This window comes from Dipodomys ordii, unplaced genomic scaffold (genome assembly GCF_000151885.1).
Source record: "Dipodomys ordii isolate 6190 unplaced genomic scaffold, Dord_2.0 Scaffold171, whole genome shotgun sequence".
In the NCBI taxonomy this organism is placed as follows: Eukaryota; Metazoa; Chordata; class Mammalia; order Rodentia; family Heteromyidae; genus Dipodomys; species Dipodomys ordii.
This window is the reverse complement of record NW_012267387.1, coordinates 2,480,742-2,497,152: the sequence shown is the minus strand read 5'-3', so window position 1 is coordinate 2,497,152 and position 16,411 is coordinate 2,480,742. Positions and strand designations below refer to the sequence as shown.

Here is a 16,411-nt window from a genome sequence, read left to right as displayed (position 1 = left end):
ATGGATTCCATGAATGCCTTTAGTGATCTTTGTGTATTCTCTACCTGGTCTCTCAATTCCTGTATTACTCTTTGATTAGCTTCTTTCCTTTCGTGGGATTCCTGTAGTTCTCTTTGAGTGTTTTTAGCCTGCTCATGCCATTCCTGCATTTTTCTTTGAGTATTCTCAAGCTGCTCACGCAAATCCTGTATCAGTTTTTGAGTAGCTTCCTCACGCTTATGATATTCCTGTATAAAGTTTTGGATTGCCTCCTCTCTCTCCCTATCATGCTCATACAGAGCCCTTTGTATGTTTTCCATCTTTTCATTTATCATGTTTGCTAGCAGTGTTTGTAGAAGTATTCATTATCTGTAATATTCATTATCTGCTCTGTCCCCTGATTATCAAGATTGGGAATTGAGATACCCGGATTTGCCATTTTTCTTGTGTTTTTCCGGCTTACTCTGCCCATTTGAGATCAAAATAGCACCAGTTTTGTGCTAGAACACTATCTTAAGGCAAGCATCAACCAAAGTCTGAATTTGCACAGTCCATACTCTACAGATACAATCTAGTTCAACTGATACATCTATTCAACATCAAATAGCTATATGTTAATGGGCTATGAACTGCAAAGAAGAATTTGGAAAACCAGAAATTATTAGGGTTAGGGAGAGATGTGGGTAAAAAATAGGAATAGAAGCGATGTGGAGAGGCACAGGGAGAGTTAACTAAGTCCTAATTTCAAAGCAGGAAATAGGTTGGGTAGGATGAAAGTAGAGAGAGAGAAAAGAAGAAGAAAGGGAAAGGGAAAAGGAAAGAGACCAGAAAAAATAGAAAAATAAAAATTAATAATATTATGCAGAATCGAAAACAATCTATTTAGAGAAGAAAGTGAATATATTGAGAGAAGGGGAGGGATGTAAAGGAGATGTGAAAAATTTAAAAATAAAAATACTTAAAATATTATATAGGTATAAAGAGGTAGTGCTGCTATTAAGGAATTTAAGTCTCAGAGGTTTTGAATTGAGTAATAAATTTGTGGATTAAGTGTGTACACAATGTGAGATAAGGTCTAGTAGTCAACTATGGGTTTATCTGAGGATGTGCAGGACAAGAGTTAAGTCACATAAAGAAGAACAAAAGAGAGGAAAATGTGAAAAGGATAGGAAAGGAAGAAAAAAAGATCAGAAGTTCAGTAGAGCTAAACAAAAAACAAAAAGATAATTAAAATTGAAAAAAAGAGAAAGAAAACAAAAAAAGAAAGAAAAACGCACACTCACGTATCCCTAAAATAAAAATTATAAGAGGAAAAAAAAGTTACTAGAAAACAATTTTTTTCAAAAAAGGCAAAAATTAAAGATTAAAAAAGTTTCAGAAAAGAAAAACAATTTATTTATATATAAGGTACCGAAAATGAAAAGAAGAAGAAGAAGTAAAAAAAAAAAAAAAGTTCTTTGATTTTTTTTGGGAGGGGTGGGAAAAATCCTGTATCTCCCTTGTGTCGGTTAGTTCAATGGGAGGCAGATCTGCTTTGAGAATCACAAAAGAGGGGGATGCAGTGATGAGGCTAGGTTCTGGGTAGAGTTGAGGCCTTTCAACAAACAGTAGCTTTTCCCTGGTGCTAGTTTGTAAAAAACTCACAGAGCCCAGCCTGGAGCCATTCTCATGTTTTCTGTTTACTGAATTTCAATTGATTGTCTAGGTTGCTAGAGGGAGGGGCAGCCTCTGGCTCTGATTACCCAGTGAAGAAAGCTGCTCCTAGGGCTGGCACCCGAGCTGGGTGACTTTTCCCTGGGTGGAGCTGAGTCTGGCAGGTCACGCCACCATTAAATTCTTGTGACCTGCTAAATGACTCGTTTTATTCCAAGGCCTGAGTTGGAGCTAGCAGCTCCGCCTAGCTTTGTCGGTATCCAAGATGGAGATCTCTGGTACTGGGGGGGGGGAGGGGTGGCCTTCCCTCCTCTGCTCCCTGAGAAGGAGTGAGGACATCGGGCTTCTACTCATGCCAAGTCTTGGTTCCTGGGTCGTCTCTGGTCTGCGAACTGCAAGATGAAGATGTCTGCTCCTTGTGAGTTTTTGCTGGTGTTGAGTAGAATCCGCTCGCCTGCTTCGTGTGGCTCCTTCATCCCGGATTCTCTGTGGCTCAGGTATGGCGCCTGCGATTGCCACCGCCACCACTGCCTCCACCACGGCTGCTGCTGGCAAGAGCTCAGATGTGTCTCCTTGCCTGGATTTTTCCTCTCTGTCCTGACTCTCTGTCCTGTGATGGCACACTTGGTGTGATTCTCTGGCTTAGGACTGTTCACTGGAACTCTAAAACTGCTTCCTATGTGAGAGCTTGTTTATACTCCAGCTTCTCCTCTGCCATCTTCCCGGAACTCCTAACTTTAGTTTTCTACAAGTGATTACCAATTTTGCCAGCAGCATTTACTGAAGAGGTTGTCTTTCTTCCATTCTATTTTTTGAGTTCCCTTATCAAAGATTAGGTGGCTATAGGTCTGTGGGTTCATTTCTACATCTTCAATTCTATTCCATTTGTCTTCAGTTATATTAGTGTGCCCGTACCAAGCAGTTTTGATTACTATGGCTTTGTAGTAGAGTTTGAAAATTGGTATTGATATTCCTCCAACATTGTTCTTTCTGTTAAGGATCGTTCTTGCTATTCAGGGTCTTTTATTGTTCCCTTTTAATTTTTGGATTGCCTCATCTATTTCCTTGAAAATGAGCTTCGAATATTGATAGGTATTGCTTTGAATTTGTAGAGAGCCTTGAGAAGTATTGCTATTTTCATGATGTTGATCCTTCCAATCCAGGAGCATAGGAGGTTTTGCCACTTTCCAAGTTCTGTTTTGATTTCCTTTTTCAGGTTTTTAAAGTTTTCTTCATAGAGGTCCTTCACTTCTTTGGTTAAGTTAATTCCTAGGTATGTTATTTTTTGTGGGGCTATTATGAATGGAGTTGCTTTCCTGATTTCAACCACACTTTCCTCATTGTTGGCATACAGAAAAGCCATAGATTTTTGAGAGGTAATTTTATACCTGCTACTTGAGCAGGGATATTTTTACATGGTCAGTATTGCCATATTTTTTCCTCTCAAACTGTGTTTATAATTTTTGAAACAAGTTTTGTTTTATTCTCATTTGACTGCATTCTTATGGATTTTAGCTACTACATCAGCATTCTAGAGACACAAGACATTACCAATGTTTACTGTGAGATTGCTTACATTTCTTTGAAAATTTCCCTTTAGCATATATCACTTAAACTTTTGATTACATATCTGGTACTCTGAAGTTTTACTATTTATCTCCTATTGTTTTCTAGAATGGTTCCATTATATCTTTTTTTCCATTATATCTTGAAAGTGTATAACATTTATGAAAATTTAGATTTGTTAAGGTATAGTCAGAGGTATCGCCTATCTTGGTGAATGTATTAGGCTGTTTGAATAGATTGTTACAGTGGTTGGCCCCACATGTCTGTATATCAAATCACTGGACTTGATGAATTCTGCTGTGGTTGGTAACAATATTGTTACTTGTTGATTCATGCAACTTTTTGTGGTTTTCTATTTATGGTTTTCTGAGATCAAGTGGCTATGCAGGATATCATTCTCTCTCCCATGCTCCCCCCAAAAGAACTCTAAAAAATAGTGTAAAAATAACTCCATATTTTACTATCCTCCAAAATACATGAGACTCAGAATTCATAGAAAGATCTTCCTTACCTTAGAGATGTTTCAGAACAGTGAACTTACTCTGTACAAGCCTGTAGTTCTTGATTCATTTGTCATAATCAAGCAATGCCAGACACAAAATGTGAATCATAGGGTAAGTCAAAGACTGAAAAAATAATGATATCTTGACATTGGCTAATACATTCTGCTACATGACACTAATGCAACATGTTATTTGTAGGGGATAAGATGAAGATGAGGTATGTGGGATTCACACAAGCTCTCTCTGCTTTCTGCTCAGTTGATTTCTACTGATGCTGGGGCTTGAAATCAGAACCTGAGAACTAATCCTTTGCCTTTTTTCCCAAGGCTACTGCTCTATTACTTGAGTCAGAGATCCATATTGGGTTTTTGTGGTGGTTAATTTGACTCTCCTGCACACAGTGGCTTTTAATTGCCATGTTTGATGTAAGGCTCTAAGCATACAGTTAGGATAACCTATGTGAACTAGTACCAAGCTTCTGCTCAATTTTCCTTTTTCTTTCATTGTGAAAATACCATACAGAGGGGTTTCAATTACATGGGCAAGATAGTGTGTACATTTCTTATCAAGCATTGTTGCCTTCCCCTTTTTTTCTCCTTGCCAACCCTTCCTCTCTCCAGGCCCCAACTCCTACACCTACCACCACCATCAATACAACGTCCTCCTACCCCCACCCCCAACAAAGTTGTAAAGTTCGTTTTTCGACATAACATCTTGTACATCTCATTGTTGTAATGGGTCCACCTCTAACCCTATTTAAACAATTTGTATTTTCCTTTCCTCTCCACAAATTATACCAACATTAAATATAGTGAAAGCAGGGCTTATACCATGGGGGAGGTACAAAAGCAACAAAGAAATCATCTGATAAATATGTTAGAAACAATTGCAAGAAAGAAAAAGAAAAAAAAACATCTGAATCCTTATCTTGGGGTTCATTTCGCCTAACATCAACTTGTCTGACAATTTGTGTTTGTCTCAGACATATACTAGTAATTGGAAATACGGGATACCATGGGACCTATGCATCTTTGGGCCTGGCTTACTTCACTTAATATAATTTTTGCCAAATCTTTCCATTTCCTAACAAATGGGGCAATGTCATTCTTTCTGATGGAGGCATACAATTCCATTGTGTATATATACCACATTTTCTTGATCCATTCATCTACTTAGGGGCATCTGGGTTGGTTCCATATCTTAGCTATGGTAAATAATGTTGCCATAAACATAGTTGTGCTGGTAGCTTTAGTATGGTCTTGTTTGTGATCATTTGGGTAAATGCCCAAAAGGGGGATTGCTGGGTCATAGGGGAGCTCTATGTGGAGTCTTTTGAGGAACCTCCATACTACTTTCCAAAATGGTTGAACAAGTTTACACTCCCACCAACAATGCAGTAAGGTTCCCTTCTGGCCACATCCCTTGAAGCATCTGTTGTTATTAGATTTCTTGATTCTAACCATTCTAACAGGGGTGAGATGGTATCTCAACGTTGTTTTCATTTGCATTTCTTTTATCTCAAATTAGGTTGAGCATTTCTTCATATGTCTATTGGCCATCCTTCTTTCCTCTTCAGAGAAGGTTCTCTGTAAGTCTTTAGCCCACTTATTTCTTGAGCAGTTGTTTCTTTGAGGATTTGTTGTTGAGAGATTTAATTTTTTGAGTTCCATATATATTTTAGATATGAGACCCTTGTCCATTGTATAGCTCGTGAAGACCTTTTCCCAATCTGTGGGCTTTCTATTGATTGTGTTAGCTATGTCCTTTGCCATGCAGAAGCTCTGCAATTTCATTCAATCCCATTTGTCCAACCTTTCTTAGATTTGTTGTGTTTCTGGATCTCTATTAAGAAAATTTTAGCCTTTGCCAGGGAGACCTAGGGTTTCTCCTATTCCATCCTGTAATGTTCTCAGAGTTCTGCTTTGACTCTGAGGACTTTGATCCATTTAGAGTTGTCTCTGGTTCAGGAAGTTATATAAAGGTCTAGCATTAGTTTTCTACACGTGATTAACCAATTTTGCCAGCACCATTTACTGAAGAGGCTGTCTTTCTTCCATCCTATTTTTTTAGCTCCCTTATCAAAGATTAGATGGCTGATGTCTTTAGGTTCATTTCTGGGTTTTCAATTCTATTCCATTGGTCCTGAGGTCTCAGTTTTTCTTTAAAGCTAATATAGGTGTGAAAAGATAGTGTAGTAGTTGTTAGAAAATCACACTTTCTAATCAGATTACCATTGATATAATTTTTAATATTTACTACATTTATAGGATTTTATTGTTTACTTAATGCATTTAACAGCACCTACTATTTGTACAAGAATGTTACATTTGGACATTTCTGTTTGCTTGTGGTTCTGTAAGAGTCACACCCTCCATAAGACTATCAACCACTTTCCACTTTCTTAAAACCATATGAGCAAGTTTCATTGCTCTACTTTTATACATATATATCAAATATTTTCATTCATATATTAGGTACAATTCAGTCTTTGTTACCCTCTCTAATCAAGGTCCCCATAAACTAGTGTCCACAAATTGACAGCTCCTGAATTGTATTTCATTTATTCATTCACTTTAATTATACAATGAATTGTTTAAATAATGATTCAGAACTGAGTGCTAATGGCTCATGCCTTTAATCTTAGCTACTCAGGAGTTTGAGATCTGAGGATCACTGTTCAAAGCCAGTCCAGGCAGGAAAATCCGTGAGAGTCTTATCTCCAATAAACAACTAGAAAACTGGAAGTGGTGCTGTAGCTCAAGCAGTACAGCACTCGCCTTGAGCTGAAGAGAGCAGGGACAGCACCCAAGCCCAGAGGTCAAGCCCCATGACTGACAAAAAAAAAGATTCAGTATGATTATTTTATCTTAGTAGGTTATAGTTTAAGCTAACTACACCCTTATATATAGTCCTTATACGATTCTTCTTTTTGCTTTTCTCCCCTACTTAGTTTTTAAATCTACTTTCAGTAAGTGTAGTGAAGTCAACTTCTTATAAATGTATATTGTCCTTTGAAAATATTCATCTTTGTTATTCTCTTTTCTATCTTGTCTTCCCATAAGCTCTATACAACTTTTACATGTGTCTGTTTGTGTATTCACAGTAAATGTTTATATATGTTCATCTTTTGTTCCAGGTTCCATATACAAGAATAAAACAAAACATGTTGGCATTTGTCTTTCTGAAATCGACCTACTTAACATAATGATCTTCAGTGCTACAATTACCTTGTCACTAAACATATCAGATTCATGTTTTGTATAAACAATGCTCTGTTCTGCATATCAATTGCATTTTTAAATTTTTATATTTATTTAATTGTAAGGAATCTGTACACAGGGGTTACAGTTACATGAGTAAGGGAAGGAGTACATTTCTTGTTGAAAAATTTTACACCCTCCTTTGTTTTTCTCCTACTATCCCTTCCCACCTCAATCTCCCCCCCCCCACTCAATATTGTAAAGTGTCTTGTGAGTTTCATTGCTCCAATGGATCATTCTGTGTTTTTTTTTCAGCGTTTTGTTAGGCCTTCTCCCTCTCCAAATTAGATAAATATATATACAAAGTGCAGGATACTAAAATAAAATACAGGAACAACAGGGGATATACCATTGGAGGAAGAACATTCAAAAGAAAAAAATAAAATCACTTAGTACATTAAACACAACAATGACAAAGAAAAACCTCTAGTGTCCACATCTTGGGGTCCATTTTGCCTAGCATCTTCTTATATGGTCAATATAAATATATATTGTTTTGAGATTTTCTACTTGTCTGCTGAAATTATCCTAGAGCATATTAATTATTGAAAATAAGGGAAATCATGGGACCTATATTTCTTTGGGTCTAGGTTAATTCACTTTTTTCCAAATATTTCCATTTCCTAACAAATGGGGCAGTGTCGTTCTTTCTGATGGAGGCATATAATTCTTTTGTGTGTGTGTGTGTGTGTGTGTGTGTGTGTGACATTTTCTCGATCCATTCATCTACCGAGGAGTATTTGGGTTGGTCCCATATCATACCTATGGTAAATAAGGCTGGGATAAACATAGTTGTGCTGGTAGCTTTAGTATGGTCTCGTTTGTGATCATTTCAGTAAATGGCCAGAATTGGGATTGCTTGGTCATCGGGGAGCTCTATGTGGAATTTTTTTGAGGAACCTCCATAAAGGTTTGCAGAGTGCTCGAACAAATTTACACTCACCAACAGTGCAGTAGGGTTTCCTTTGGCTACATCTCCCAAGGATCTGTTGTTATTAGAATTCTTGACTATGACCATTTTAACTGGGGTGAGGTGGAATCTTAATGTTGTCTTGATTTGCATTGCATTTGTGGCTAGAGAAGTTGAGCATTTCTTCATGTGTCTATTGGCCATTCTTATTTCCTTGTCAGAGAAGTCTCTCTTAAAGTATTTATCCCACTTCTAATGGGGAAGTTGTTTCTTTGAGAATTTGTTGTTGGGGAATTTAATTATTTGACTTCTAATTGTATTTTAAATATGAGGCCCTCGTCTGTTGTATAGCTAATGAGGATCGTCTCCCAATCTGTGGGCTTTCTATTGATTTTGCTAGCTATATCCTTTGTCATGCATAAGCTCTGCAATTTCATGAAATCCCATTTTTCCAACCTTTCATTTATTTGTTGTTTCTGGATCTTTATTAAGAAAGATTCAGCCTGTGACAAGAAGACTAGAGTTTCTCCTATTCCTTCCTGTAATGATAAACTGCATTTTATAGCATTAATCTTTCATCTGGTATCTGAAATATTTCCATTGGTTGCTCATTTTGAGTAGCACCAAAGTAACCACTAGTGTACAAGCATCTCTATGAGAGCTTGACTTATATTCCTTTGAATGTATCAACAGTGATTTCTCTAGATAATATCACAGATCCAATTTTAGTTTTTAAGGAACCTCTCTACTGACCTCCACACTGGTTGTACAAATTGATATTGCAAAACAGTGTATTAGTGTTCCCTTTCCCTGACAAGCATATGCTATTTGTGTTCTTTTTGATGAAGATTCTGTAGGGAGTGAGATAAAATTCAATGCATTTTGGCTTGTATTTCCTTCATGTCCAGGGATGATGACTGTTTCTTCATGTATTTATTGGTCATTATCCTTCTTGTTTAGGAAAAAAAATTAAGTTCTTTTTGCCAGTGTGTTAATTGATTGTTCATTCCTTAGGAGTTGAGTTTTCAGAGCTTTATTACATCCTATTATCTATCACTTGTCAGATCTGTAATTTGTAGATTCTCTTCCCATACAGTTTCTGAGTGCTGACAAGGTTTCCCCAAACTATTGGAAATAGGCAGACACATGTGTAGGTGATTAGGGTTGGAGTATGAGGAGACCATGTCCTCTCTGATCTGTTAACTGTCCTCAGCTTTTCTAGCCTTAATTAAAACTGTCTTAAGGTTTAGATCTCAGGGCTTGGTTTCTCAAGGCTAGTACTCTACCACTTGAGCCATACGGTCACTTCTAGCTTTTTCTGAGAACTTTATTAGAGATAAGAATCTCAGGAACTTTTCCTAACTGGGCTAGCTTCAAACCTCGATCCTCAGATCACAGCCTTCTGATTATCTAGGATTACAGGCAGGAGTCACTGGTGCACAGATTAGGTATGTTTCCTTTTTTAAAATCATATTTGATGACAAAGTGTGGAAAGATCAGATCCCAGTCCATGAAATGGCATTCCCTGTGATTTAGGTGTGCCAATATTCACAGATATAGAGGTAGAGACCCTTTGCTTTGTTTTTGTTTTATTTTTTTAACTTAGTTTCAAAGCATTTTGTTTCTGATGATCCTATCATTTTTAAGGCAAACATTAAATATTTGGGGAGTCTATTTGAATAATAGAGAGTGGGAGGTAACTTTATTGGAAGGATATTTGCTAGTTCCATGAAGCTTCTAAACAGAAAGGATGGAAGCTACTTATCCACATGGGTTGCAGCACTTGGAAAGACCATGTCACCCATCTGGTTTTGCCTTAGGTAGTTGCTCCAGACAGTATAATTTGTTCTAATAGAGAAAGGGTGAGATGGATTTCTACCTGATGTACAAAAGCTTTTGTGGATTTTGAAAAAGGGTAAGTCATATGATTTGTAAGAACTATTCAGTACCTAGGCCAAGTTCAAACCAAAGGATGAGGACAAACACACACACACACGCACACACACACACATACACGCACACACACACACATACACCCACACACAGGAACTTAACTAAGAAGAAAATCTAATGAAATTCATTAGAGGACAAAACATTATTAATATAAAAGAACTTAGTGTAATTAAAAATATCCCAATGTGACAGTGAAAGTAAAAGAAAGAAATACAAACCAAAAAAATGAAAAAGTGAAAAATGACAGTATTCAGTACTGATTAAGTAAGAAACAAAATATTCTGAATGAAATTGAAATTAGCTACCTAGAACTATAATTTTTTGGTTTTCTTTTTGTGAAAATACTGTACAGAGGGGTTACAATTACATGAGCAAGGTAATGAGTACATTTCTTATCAAGCATTGTTGCCTCCTCCTTTGTTTTCCCTTATCATCCCTGTCCTCCCATCTCCACCGCCCCCATCCGCAGTAACCCTCTGCCACCACCAAAGTTGTAAGGGTCGTTTTTTGACATAATGTCTTCTACATCTCATTGTTGCAATGGGTCAATCTGTATCACTTTTAAACAATTTGTTTTTTCCCTTCCCTCCACAAAGTATACCAACATCAAACACAGTTAATACAGGGGTTATACCATGGGGGAGGAACATACAAAGCAACAAAGAAGTCACTGTATAAATATGTTAGAAACAAAAGCAAGAAAGAAAAACCATTTGAGTCCTTATCTTGGGGATCATTTTGCCTAACAAAAACTTACCTGACCATTTCTGCTTCTCTCAGACATATACTAGTTATTGCAAATAAGGGAAAACATGGTGGAGAGGATATGGACAGAAGGGAACCCTACAGTATTGTTAGTGGGAGTGTAAACTTGTTCAACAACTTTGGAAAGTAGTATGGAAGTTCCTCAAAAGACTCCACATAGAGCTCCCCTATGACCCAGCAATCCCCCTTTTGGGCATTTACCTGAATGATCACAAACAAGACCATACTAAGCTACCAGCACAACTATGTTTATTGCAGCATTATTTTCCAGAGCAAAGTTATGGAACCAACCTAGATTCCCCTCAGTAGATTAATGGATCAAGAAAATGTGGTATATATACACAATGGAATTCTATGCCTCCATCAGATAGAATGACATTGCCCCATTTGTCAGGAAATAGAAAGACTTGTAAAAAAATTATATTAAGTGATGTAAGCCAAGCACAAAGAAACATAGGTTCCATGGTTTCCCTTATTTGCACTATCTAGTATAAGTCTGAGTCAAGCAGAAAAGGTCAGATAAGGTGATGTTAGTGAAATGAACACTAAGATATGTATTCAAATGTTTTTTCTTTTCATGCAATTGTTTCTAACACATTTATAAGATTATTTCTTTGTTGCTTTGTATGTCCCTCCCCCACAGTGTAACCCCTTCTTTCACTGTATTTAATGTCGGTATAATTTGTAGAAGGGAAGGAGAAAAAGAAATCGTTTAAATAGGGATACAAGTGGATCCATTGCAACAATGAGATGTACTAGTCATTATGTCAAAAACGAACTTTACAACTTTGGTGCAGGGGTGGGGGCTTTGGGGGGGCAGGGAAGATTGGGTGGGAGGGCGGGGGGAGGATGGGAAGGGATGAGAATGGGAAACAAAGGAGGAGGCTACAATGCTTGTTAAGAAATGTACTCATTATCTTGCCCATGTAACCCCTCTGTACAGTATTTTCACAATTAAAAATAAATAAATGAATAAATAAATAAAGGAATGACAATGTCCCATTTGTTAGGAAAAGGAAAGACTTGCAAAATAATATATTAAGTGAAGAACAGCTATAATTTTTGACTCTATACCATTATAGAAATGAGTAAGATTCACATATTCATTGAAATGATTCTCACAATATAAACTAATAAAAGTAAAAGAAGTTTGTATTCATTTTAGACCTTTTATGCATTTAATCAATCACATGAATTTTATTTTAAGAAGACTCATTTCTCCCAATATGCATTTTGCCCTTGAAGCTATGGAGAGAATTTCTCTCTGGCCTTAACAAGATGATGTAACACTTGGGGACAAAAATACAGCCCAGGAACCCTGCACTGGAGGACAAGATGGAGAAGACCTCTACAGCCACCATCACCTTTCCCTTGGCACTGTGGTAGACAGGCAAGAAAGTGACCCAGACACTACAGAACACCAACATGCTGAAGGTCAGGAACTTGGCCTCATTGAATGTGTCTGGCAGGTTTCTGGCTAGATAAGCCACAGTAAAGCTGGTCAGGGCAAGGAAAACCAGGTATCCCAAGACACAGTAGAAAGCAGTGAGGGAGCCCTTGTTGCACAGAATGATGACATGGCCATGTTCAGAGTGTGCATCTGTGTCAACAAAGGGAGGAGAGGCTCCAAGCCAGAGTCCACAGAGAGTCACCTGGATGAGGGTGCAGATGGGAATGATGAAGTTAGGAGCCCCTGAAACCAGCAGCCATCTCATCCTTTTCCCTGGAGAAGTTGCCTTGAAGGCCAGAACCACAGTCACCGTTTTGGCCAGCACTGTAGAAACAGCCACAGTGAACACAACTCCAAATGTGATCTGCTGCAGGATACAGGTGACTATGTTTGGGTGGCCAATAAAGAGCAAGGAACAGAGGAAACAGAAGATGAGGGAAATAAGCAGGATGTAACTGAGAGCCAGATTGTTGGCTTTAACAATGGGAGTGTCTTGATATTTCACAAAGACTCCAAGAATAAGAGCAGTGAATGTGGACAAGCAAAGGGCCATGCAGACCAGGCCCATGCCCAAGGGTTCATCATGAGCCAAGAAACTTGCAGCTTTTGGAAGGCACTGGGTTCTCTTTTTGTTGGCATACTGATCATCTGGACACTTCAAACATTGCTCCATATCTATTGAGAATGCAGAATTACCATTTGTCTCTTTTCAGCACTTCCTTTTACTCAATGGAAATTAAGAAATCCCTGCTTAGAGGTAAATCAAACATATGAGTTCTTAGTATCATAAAGGTACATACTATAAAATAAGAAACTGCTTTTGTCTCTTTTCCATAACTCTGTCATCATTCTCATATTCCTTTTTTTCAGTGTTATTTTTTATGCACTGCTTCTTAGGTGGGAAATTAATTATACATTTCTAAAAGTTCATTTATTTATCATAAAATCTAAGTAACATCTGTTCTAATAGTATTCTAATATTCGGGCAAAATACCTGAAAACAGAATTCATATAACATTTTTTTTGTTCCGACTTACTTCCACACATATTACAAATAGGACATTTTTGTTAATATTAATGAACTAAGCATAATTTTTTGACTTCCTCGTCTTTCTGTAATATAAATTCTCAGCAATGTGCACAAAGTCCTAAACTGCCATTCAAAATTGTTTAATAATATAGCTTACATTACTCCATGTGTTTGTTTGAAACATTATAGGAACCCAGTGGTACATTCTTGAATTCATCTTATGAGGCAGTGGGAACAGAGAATCAAGGCCCTCTTTAAAGCTCTAAAGTCATGACATGCACAACACTTGTGTCTAATAGTTAAACCAAACTCAGTTTTCTAAGCACTTTCTTTCTAGCAATAAAAGTTCTGGGAAGATAAATAAAGATGTGCAGGATTTATGTGTTCTTTGTGTCATGAATGCAATTTGGAAGATCATGGACATCCTGTATTTAATAAGGATTCATACTTAACCTTAATGGAGAAGTTACATGGGCTCTACACATTCACTGAATCCAAAGGAGAATATGCATTGAGGTGGCCAAAAAAGGCTCATAGCTATATGCATATGATCTATAAAACAATATCTTATGAAATGAACTCCAAAAAATAACAAGAGCTATTTTTATTTGCCATTTTGACTGTTTTACTTTTGTTTTCCTTTTGCATTGTTAGTTTGTATTTGGAAAAGTAAGAGGGGACACAGACAAGGTGAAACAAAGAGTGAACAAATTGAACAGTGGTACTTACTACATACTATATAGGAATGAACTGTACATCTTGTCGATGGGGGATGAGAGAGAAAAATCTGGGAGAGACTGAGAGAAGGTGAGATATAGTTCAAAAAGTGTTGTACTCGAAATACATAGGAAGATGGTGGAGGAGAAGCTGGAGGCTAAACAAGCTCTCACATAGAAAGCAGTTTTAGAGTTCCAATGAATAGTCCTAAGCCAGAGAATCACACCAAGTGTGCCTTCACAGGACAGAGAGTTAGACCAGAGAGGGAAAATCCAGGCAAGGAGACAGATCTGAGCACTTGCCAGCCGCCGCCGCTGTGGTGGCAGCGGTGGCAGCGGCGGCCATACCCACCATACCTGCAACACAGAGAGTCCAGGATGAAGGATCCAGACACGGTCGTCAAGTGTATTCTACTCAACACCAGCAAGAACCAACAAGGAGCGGACATCTTCATCCTGCAGTTCACAGACCAGAGACGACCCAGGAACCAAGACCCAGCATGAGTAGAAGCCTAACGTCCTCATTCCTTCTCAGGGAGCGCCACATCTCCCCCGCTCCCCCAGTACCGGAGATCTCCATCTTGGATACTGAGAAAGCTCAGTGGAGCTGCTAGCTCTAACTCAGGCCTTGGAAGAAAACTAGAGTCATTTAGCAGGTCACAAGAACCTAAGCTGAACTGCCAGACTCAGCTCCAACCAGGGAAAAGTCACCCAGCTCGGGCAACAGCCCCAGGAGTGGCTTTTTTCATTGGGTAACCAGAGCCAGAGGCTGCCCCTCCCTTTAGCAGTATGGACAATCAATTGAAATTCAGTAAACATAAACTCTGAGAGTGGCTCCAGGCTGGGCTCTGTGCGTTTCTCACAAACTAGTCCCCAGGAAAAGCTACTGTTTGCTGAAAGGCCTCAACTATACCCAGAACCTAGCCTCATCACAGCATCTCCAAACTTGAGGAAACAGCCATCTCCCTTTTTTGTGATACTCAAAGCAGATCTCCCTCCCATTGAACTAACCTGGAAGGAGGATCACAAAATCCTGGGTAAAGCAGAGCATTTTTCTGTCTGTTCAAACAAACTGACTTAAGAAACCAACTAAGCCACGGGAAAATCAAACACCACAAGCAGACAAGAAACTACAACAAGAGGCTGGTTATGGACACAAGGGAGATACAGGATTTTTCCCACCCCTCCTAAAAAAATCAAAGAACTTTTTTTCTTCTTTTTTGTACCTTTTATAAAAAAATTTTTTATAAAACTTTTTTTAATTTTTACCTTTTTTGAAAAAAAATTGTTTTCTAGTGAGCACCCAAATTTATCCAAGAAACAGTACTTTCCCTCAAATTCTACATAGATCCAAAGACATTAATTGTTGGGGAAATTAACATACCACTCTCCACACTAGATAGATCAACTCGGCAAAAACTCTACAGAGAAAACGCAGATCTGAACAACTGCATAGATCAACTAGATTTAACAGAAATCTACCGAATATTTCACCCAGCAGCATCAGAATACACGTTTTTCTCAGAAGCACATGGAACATTTTCTAAAATAGATCACAATTTAGGCCACAAAGCATACTTGTCTAAATTCAGAAACATTGAAGTTATACCTTGCTTTCTCTCTGACAACAAGGGAATAAAATTAGAACTCAACACCAAAAGCCACCAAAGAAAGTCCAGTAACACAAGTAGGCTGGACAACACACTGCTGAATCACGAATGGGTCATGGAAGAGATTAGAAAGGAAATTCAAATGTTCCTGCTATTCAACAAAAATGAACACACAAATTAGCAGCTCCTCTGGGACACAGCAAAGGAAGTACTCAGAGGCAAGTTTATAGCTCTGAGTTCCTACATCAACACATTGGAGAGATCTGAAACCAACAATTTAATGACACATCTGAACCTCCTTGAAAAAGAACAGCAAGATAAACTCCAATCCAGTAGACAGAAAGAAATAATTAAAATTAAATCAGAAATAAATGAATTCGAATCCAAAAAAAACTATGGAAAGTATCAACAAAAGAAAGATTTGGTTCTTTGAAAAAGAAGAAAACACGCCCAAATAAATAAACTCAGAGATGAGAACGGAAACATCACCACAGAAACAAACCAATATTCAGAACATTATAAGGGAATACTTCTCAAAACATTACGCTAATAAGTTTGAGAACTTGGCAGAAATGGACCTTTTCCTAGCAAATATTGACATGCCAAAACTAAACCAAGATAAGTTAAACCATCTTAACAGGCCAATATCAAATATTGAAATAGAAACAGCAAAAAGAGACCTCCCAGCTAAGAAAAGTCCAGGACCAGATGGTATCAGCAGAATTCTACAAGGCCTTCAAAGCAGAGCTCACACCAATATTTCTTCAACTCTTCAATTAAATTGAAAGAGAAAGTTCACTACCTAACTCATTCTATGAAGCCATCATAACCCTCATACCAAAACCAGGCAGGGACTCATCAAAGAAAGATCCATTTCTTTGATGAACATTGATGCAATACTTCTCAACAAAATTTTGGCCAATCGACTTCAACAATTCATCCAAAAAATCATACACCACAGTCAAACAGGATTCATTACAGGGATGCAAAGCTGGTTCAATATACGCAAATCAATT

At 37.8% G+C, this 16,411-nt stretch overlaps 1 protein-coding gene across 1 annotated transcript in view; it reads right to left on the bottom strand.

Moving 5' to 3' along the window:
- Positions 1-11,791: 11,791 nt before the first annotated feature.
- The window catches only part of LOC105998744 (vomeronasal type-2 receptor 116-like), a 25,145-nt gene continuing 20,525 nt past the window's right edge, over positions 11,792-16,411 (bottom strand). Inside the window, exon 6 of the mRNA XM_013033535.1 lies at positions 11,792-12,714. Coding sequence (XP_012888989.1) covers positions 11,792-12,714 — 923 coding nt within the window. The remainder of the gene's footprint in view (positions 12,715-16,411) is intronic.